This window comes from Plectropomus leopardus, chromosome 4, assembly GCF_008729295.1.
Source record: "Plectropomus leopardus isolate mb chromosome 4, YSFRI_Pleo_2.0, whole genome shotgun sequence".
NCBI lineage: Eukaryota > Metazoa > Chordata > Actinopteri > Perciformes > Serranidae > Plectropomus > Plectropomus leopardus.
Window position 1 is genome coordinate 4,633,470 of NC_056466.1, and position 8,146 is coordinate 4,641,615.

At 39.9% G+C, this 8,146-nt stretch overlaps 1 protein-coding gene across 1 annotated transcript; it reads right to left on the minus strand.

Annotated features, from left to right (window-relative positions):
- On the minus strand, positions 1-7,600 carry soul5l (heme-binding protein soul5, like). Its single transcript, XM_042484240.1, has 7 exons — positions 7,327-7,600; positions 6,242-6,301; positions 4,925-5,006; positions 4,704-4,824; positions 4,472-4,611; positions 3,023-3,186; positions 1-2,215 (listed from the first exon to the last, which is right to left on the minus strand). The coding sequence occupies exons 1-7, from the start codon at positions 7,476-7,478 to the stop codon at positions 1,726-1,728; spliced, it is 1,209 nt and encodes a 402-aa protein (XP_042340174.1). The 5' UTR covers positions 7,479-7,600; the 3' UTR covers positions 1-1,725.
- Between the last annotated feature and the right edge of the window lie 546 nt (positions 7,601-8,146).

The window sequence follows — 8,146 nt, forward strand, 5'->3', positions numbered from 1 at the left end:
TTTATTGCACCTTCCTCAGAAAACAGTATGTAGCTTAGAGACGCATAAATAGATTTATCAACTGATGTAACTTGTATTGCATTGATAGATCAGGCTTTATTCTTTGGGATCTTTGGGGAAGTCCTACCTCCAATTAGATTAGGGTTATAAATAGATTTTCTGGGTAAGAAGATAAGTGTTTTCAGAAATTAACAATTGGCCAGAATTGAGTTTGAACGTCCGTTTGTACTGTTTGCAGAAACAATGTTATCAATAAGTTGTGGAATATGCAATGTCTTTTGTCATAACTCATTGTTGATGTTGGTGAAACCTGACAAACGTTGTTTTTTGCTCCCTTAAAAACATGAAGTTTTTACGTTTTAAAATCTAGGATTGTTTCGATACTTTTTTCTACCTTCTCTAATGTCATATTTCTACTTGCTAGGCTTAGGTCAACCCTGACTTTGTGCCTATTTGGCAAAGCATGTAATGACATGGACTTGAGAAGTTAAGGGGAAGTCACTACACATTTTCAATTCGTTCATGTTTTTCATCATGGAAAATAATAATTCATGAAACATTTTGGTATAAGTTAACAAGAAGAAGTCTGTCTTTGTAAATATTTAATAACAGTTAAATTTGTAATTGGTATGTGAATTAAACTACTGGGATTCGATGAGGGTAGAATATTTATTGCAGTTTTTTTGCTGAACTTTAACAGTACGATAAATGGAAGATCTAAGAAACTTTCTGGTGCACATCTTACTGTTTGTATTGCATATCCTATAAATCACAGTTCACGTTGATATTACTGTAATAAATAAGTTCAGTGAATTCTAGGACCTGGAAAGATTTTATCAAATTGCTTAGTGTAATTGCAATGATTAAAAGTACTTAGTAAGTATTGCAAAAACGAATGACCATTGCATTTACAGGCACTTTTGAGCACTAATACTGGATATACTGATCCACAGTAAAAAAATTCATAAACTCTATTATATAGGCTAAAGCCAATATGCATTTGTTCTTGGGTTTATAGTTATGCCAAAGATCCCAATGAATGTGTGCACTGAATTTATAATGATTCATCAATATGTTGCCACAAATATTATGAAATAAACTGACGTAAAGCTAAACAGAGAGCAGAAGTTTTTAGGATGTTATGGCTGGAAACTATTGACAGAAACTTTAAAGAATCACCAACTACAGCATTGAGGTTCATATACAAGAATGGCTAGAACACATTATGATTGTTAAGTTTCCTCTGATATGTCAACTTCTGTGGTTAGTCCCTGCATATACTTTGGCTACCAATTACAGACAGATTTCCATTGAAGTCCTATTAGTGTCTAAGTTAATTTAAACTGATCTTAAATGGCATCTATCCCTGCCTTTAGCTTTAGCTAGGTCAACCAACACAATGATTTTGAACTCTTAACTCTCTAACTAATACATACATCGGACTTAATTCTATGATGCAGCTGTATGATAAGCTCAACGACAAAGTGGACGGGCACGTTTGCTGATACAGGAAGCTGCAGGTGCAAAGCTGTGATAGAACATATAGTGAAACACTAAGTGCCATAAGGAGGAGTTTGTGTAATACACAGGAATAGAGAGATAAGGAGGAAGAGAAAAGCTTGTCCATCTATCACACACTTTCCCTCATTTTTCTGCAACACTTCCACTGCCCCCTTAGCATGTCAATATACCTGGAGCAGCTGCTTAAATCAAATTTGACTGTTGCTAATGAGCATCGTCGGGCTCGACTACAGGGTTACTGTCAGCTTGTGTATCCAGAGAGCTGTGGGCTGTGCTGTTCCACAGGGCGGAGTCAGACTGGGGCTCCAGGGACGGGCTCACAGAGGCAGGGTCGGAGGAGTTGGTTGTGAGGTCCAGCAGGATCTGGGCAGAGGTGGGGGGATTGCTGAACGGGGCGTCAGCGAGCACATTGGATGAGGGGCTAGGTGGAGCTTCGGATGTGGTGAGAGTGGGTGTGTCAGAGGGCGTTTGTGAAGATGAGTTGGATGTTTTATTCAGGGATAAATTGACGGGAGTGAGTGCAGGGGAGTCGGAGAGTGTGTGAGGGAGAGGGTCAGAGGGAGAGTCTGTGGGTGAGTTGGTCTGAGTTGGCCTGGGTGTGTGCCCAGGGGTCGGCTCCTGCGGATCTGTGCAAACTAGCTCTCCCTCAGCCACATACCACACCTCATTGTGTCTGTTCAACAGCTTCAAGGGACTACACACACAAACACACACACACACACACACACACACACACACACACACAAAAACATGCAAGGAAAGAGGAAGAGAGACAAACACAACAGTAAAAAAGAGAGTGATGTGTGCAGTGATGTGTGTGTATAATGTGAATCGTTATAACTGATTTGGTTGGTTAAATTGGTTACTATAAATAAAGAAATATGTTACATGTGTTACATATATTACAAAATACACATCACAACAGTTATTCAGTCACTTAAGTTGCTTGAGTTGTGTCTGTTTAACTCTATCAAGGTGGTGTTACACAACCTGAAGGTGAAAATGTTGTTAAATTTTAAAGAAATGCCCAAATGAAAGAACAGAAATACCAAAAACTGCAGTTCCTTAAATGGCCACTCGAGGCTGGCTCACAAGGTGAGTCTATCTCTGTAGATCCCCATGTTAAAATGCCCAACTTTACAACAGAAATAAACATATTTACAGCCTGGCACAGAAGACAGTTTTGGTCTATTTAGCCAATTTTCCTGCTCAACGCAAACATACGTGGGGTAGGTGTTTATACAACTAACCCATTTCAGTGTTATTAAGGCTTAAAGTTATGCACAATTAAGGGTGTTGCCACTTTTGGACTTTTTGCATGACATTTATAGGACATATTATACTAAGAAAATGATAACAACTATTAATAAAAACACATTTTGTCTGATTTCCTTTTTTTCAAGTATTATATGTATGCCTATGTCTTACGTGATTACCAAGTACCAAGAGGAAAGTTAGAAATGATAGCAGTAGTAGCTATGGATGTGTGTGATATGCCTACCTGTCATAGCCGACTCCATAGTGGTAGCTGTGGTTGTAGGAAGCTCGGACTCTCGTCAGTTCTTTAGTCAGCAGGTGAGCGTGAAGCCTGGACGTGACTGACAGCATCCAGCCTCCGTAACTCCTCACATAGACGTCCATCTCTGGCATCTCAGTGAAATACAGCTGTGCAGGACACACACATGCAAAGACAGAGGTCACACAGACATATATTGGAAGAAATGGAGTATAATGTTTTTTCAGTTTTTTTCATTGTGAATAATCACCTGAAAATTAGAACCATCATGTTTATGTTACCTTAAGAATTTTTTTTTTTATTGTTATTTACAAGTACAATTGAAAATCAGGAAGCACAACAATAGTTCGCACTTTGTGCAACCTATCAAACTCTTTCAAAAAGTCAGTAAACAAGCTAACAACAAGACTGAGCCGTTTATACAGTATCTACACTGGGAGCAGGTCCGCCATGTTGAACTGTCATGTTTCTACAGTAGCCCAAAACCGACAAGTCAAACACTGACTCTTGATAGGACCATTCACATTTTCTCATTGACCAATATAGTTAGCAGCCCCCCACAATGAGCAGCATCCAAAAAAAAAACACAGATTTTCTTTTAACGCAACACTTCTATAATCAGTGCTTTTACTGAATTATATCACTGGGTTTGTTTTGAAGTGAAAAGTCCTTCGTGGATGATTGGGCTCCCAAAAACACCTCCTGAATGTCTGGAGCTGTTTCCAGTTTTTGAAGAAAAAATGTGTGCACACATTAGCAGGTGCTAGCGGCTGTTCTGCAATGTGCTGAACAGAATCAGAAAACACAGATTTTTTAATGTGCACTGCTTCATTCAGTGTTTCTACCAGTTTAAATCACCTGGTCTGTTAGTTTTGGAGAAGAAGAGACCTCTGCGGATAATTCGGCTCCTGCAAAAAACCTCTTGAACAATGCACACTGAAGGAATTCTAACTGGAAGAAGTTTCAGCTGGTTAAAATCTACAATCCTTACCAATAGATGACAATAAATCCTCCTAAATCTTATATTTTGGAAGATGTGGTTGACTATAAATGTGTAATAATTTAATAGAAATCAATTTGACAGACTACTGGTGCTGGACTGAGTATATCTGGGTTGTTAATTGATTTAATATTTGTGGATATCTACATATTTCAGGTGAATCAAACAGATCAAGCACGCATATTTACGCTGACTTGCACAGACTGATAAAGCACAGCAGCACTGACACCATCATGAGCCAGCATCATCTATTCCTATTCTGCTGACTGAGTGAAAACTGCACTAAATACTGTACATCCATCAAGGTTATCGATCTTAAATCAGCGATCAAATTACACAGAGATGCTAAAAGCATTTAAATGCATGACTCAACAACATCCGGGGAAAAAAAGCCTGCACCTAAAGCCTCTCTCCCTCACCATCTGTTAGCTCACCTTGTCATTGGTGGGCGTGGGAGGCTTCTCCTGATAGGCTGCCGGCAGCGGGAAGTTGAGCGAGTAGATAGCCGGCTCCCACATCTTGGTCTCTTCTGGGATCTTGACCAGGACAGGGGCAGTCATCTCCATCTGGATTCCTGTCCAACAAAAACACAAACACATATATAGAGAATAAGACACAAAATGGAGCCACTTGAATGCTGATTCTTCTCTCTCGTCCTGTTCTTACCGCCTTCATTGGCACCGGTGATGTACTGAAAAAGTCTCCTGAAGGCCATGGCTGCACCCACACCCATGAAATAGGCTTCAGCGTCTGTTGACACCCAGCGAGTGGGGCTGTAGTGTCTCACCTAAACACACACACACACACACACACACAAAACAAAACTATTTCAGAAGTGACCACTTGATTGGAAGGTAAATGTGCTGTTTGACTGAAGGTTCACTCACCTCATATTCATCTGTTTTGCAGACCAGCTGATATTCCAGACATTCCTTCGACTCAGTGCAGAAGCTAGTGTTGGTACTTGGTCTGTAACAGAGTAATAATATAATTAATTTGATTATTTATCCACACTACATGGTGAAAAGGACATGGACAGGGTTTTTAATGTTTGTATACTTTTGGTCTGGGGCTGTTTTTCATGTTTTGGGGCTGCCAGCTATGTAGAAATAGTTTGAGGGGAGATTGTCTGCTGTTTCAATGTGTCAGCATCCTCGTGCACAAAGCAATATCTATAGGGAAATGTTTTTTCAAGTTTAGTATGAAAGGACGTGACTGGCCTGCACCGACCCCTGACCTCACCTCGCATCCAATACACATCAGATGAACTGAAGCCCGGCCTTATGCTGGCAAGAAATTAAGAAAACTTTATTCACATGGCACTTCAAAGCAGACTTTACGTGAAGAGTTAAATGTCTAACCCGCAAAGTAAAAGCTATAAAATCAAGAAAACCCAAAGAAAACAGGAGTTATACTTTTTTATGAATAAGCAGTTATTTGGCTTCTGAGACTTTGCCGGAGGATGATCCAGAATCGCCTCGCAATGTAAGCAAAAGCACCGTCACCTATATACACTGATCAGCCACAACATTAAAATCATTGAATAGCATTGATCATCTCTTTACAATGTCATTTTCTGCTGGGAAACTGGGTCCTACAGCATTTATGTGGATGTCATTTGACACGCATCACCCAACTAAACACCACTGCAGACCAATACATCATGGCAACACTCCCTAATGGCTGAGCCCAATCGAGCATCCATATGGCATGCCAGTGCCCCACCTCACAACCCACAGGACTCAAAGGATCTACTGCCAGCACCCTGGTACCAGACACCACAAGAAACTCCCAATGGGCTTGTGTCAATGTCTTATCAGCACATCCTACAAATGCTTGATCAGACTGTGATCTGGGAAATTTGGAGGCAGGGTCAACACCTTGCGTACTTTGTCACATTACTCAGGCCATTGCTGAGTGTTTTTGTGGCATAGCATGGCGCTTTGTCCTACTTGAGGGCCACAGCCATCAGGGAGTGTTGTTACCATGAGGGGGTGTATACAGTTTTGGGAGGGTGGTACGTGTCGAGGGGCTTCCACATGAATGTCAGCACCGTAAAAATATTATCGAAGTTATTCACTTCACCTGTCAGTGGTTTTAATATTGTGACTGCTCTGTAGATTTTAGCCTTAACCTTGGAACAGTCAGAAGTTCCTGCTCTGAAGATTTGTAGTTCCTATATCGATCTGAAGAGATCGACTTACCCAACACTTCCTTCAGCAGAGACCGCGAGGGCCAGCAACGCCAAAACTGAGATGAAAGCCCTGAGAAAGGACACAAGAATTAATAACCTATACATTAATTAATTTGATAATTTGAGTTACTTTTCAAGTTAAAAATAAATTTAAAATTAAAATTAAATCAACTAATAAAAAACAAAGTATTACAATAAATTGCTACCACAAGTAGCTAAAATTAGCCCCACCTATACCAGCTGCAGTATTATTGTTTACACATATATGCATCAATACTTGTAATCCTATGACATAATATACTACACATTATTCTGAAAAGGACATTCTGCATGAGTATTACTTACTTACGTGTATTTTTGTGCCAATACTTATGCTTTAAGTAATATTTCACATGCAGGACTTCTTACTTGTAATAGAGAATTCTACACTGTTGGACTACGATAAAATACTTATTGCAACAATGGAAAAAATGATAGAAGAAAATCCTGGTCTTAAAAAAAGCAAATAAACGTCAGGGTGAAATTTTTCATTGGCACATTTTAGGAAGCTTTGTGAGTGTATGCATGTGTCGGTGTGCTGCATTCCGGTGTTGGCACTGCGGGGATGAAATGGGACACGTTTTCCTGCTCTGAGAGCGACGCAAAGAGAGGAGAGAGAGAAGGAGATCTGCTGCATCATCAGGCTCTGCCTTCTCAAAATCAAAGACGTTTTGAGGTCATGGAGAAACAGCCTTCAGTTGCTCACTAAAACCCCTTCAACAAAACCGTTCTGACCGTTAAATCTAACAAAACATCTAATTTAATAGCACAGACCGTTTTAGAAAAAATAGGGTTATTGATGTCTGGGACGGATTTTGTGCAGTCACCAGATCATGTCTTTCTGCTATTCTATTAACATGTTACATATTATGTAAAAAAAATATAATTTTCATGCATGTACAATTACTGATCAACAATGACGCAAAAATCAACTTAATGACGCAGCAAAAAAGTCGCTTAAATACACATCAGCTATAGTCAAACATTCATGAAGAAAATGTTCCAAATGTGCCTATATATTTATTTATACTCCAAAATAAAAGGGGTGATACTCACATTGTCCCGGCGCCGTGCGTGTCTGTGTCTTTTCCACCTGCCAGGGGAGCGCAGGGAGGCGGAGCGGTGCGATGGAGACTGCAGTCTGCTGCACTCTGACGGGCTCCGCTGGATTTACTGCGGACTGCAGTGAGGAGCAGCGTCCTCCTCATGAAGCTCGCAGGGAGGGAGGGGCTGAGCTGGGCCGGCACCAGCCTGCAAACTACTGGCCCGACACCGGACAGACGATATGTGCCTGTTGTTAACGCGAGTTCACCTCCACCGCTGCAGCAGTGAGAGATTAGGGAGTCTGCACGAAGATCCTCCATTATTTATCCTTCAGTGTTCAAACCTGAAAGGATGTTACTGCACAGTTAAGACAATTGAACAAAACTGAGCTGCACGTCGAGTTATATTGGGAGCTGCAAGCTGTAGCTCCCGAAAAAAGCTGAAAAGCTTTGTAGGAACATTGTTTATGGCAAATTCTGTTAAGAAAAAAATGAGCATATTTGACATTTTTTGTTGGAAATTTTCTTAAACATACTACAGTTTAAAATTTCTACATGTTTGAAGGATTTTCGGGTTGTATTTCAGGTGGCTAAGGGTTTCCATTCATTTAAGATATGCTGTGAAAATCCATTTTTTTTTTACTCTGGGGTGGGGCTGACACTAATATTGTCCAACACTTTGGCCAAAATTCTTTAAAAAACTATAAACTTATTTATATTTTAACAACAAAAAATATGATCATATATTATCAATTACATTATAAAATATTATACAAATAAAATTCAAATATTAAAAAAATCAACCTATGGGAAAAATGCCTGTTACAAAACTC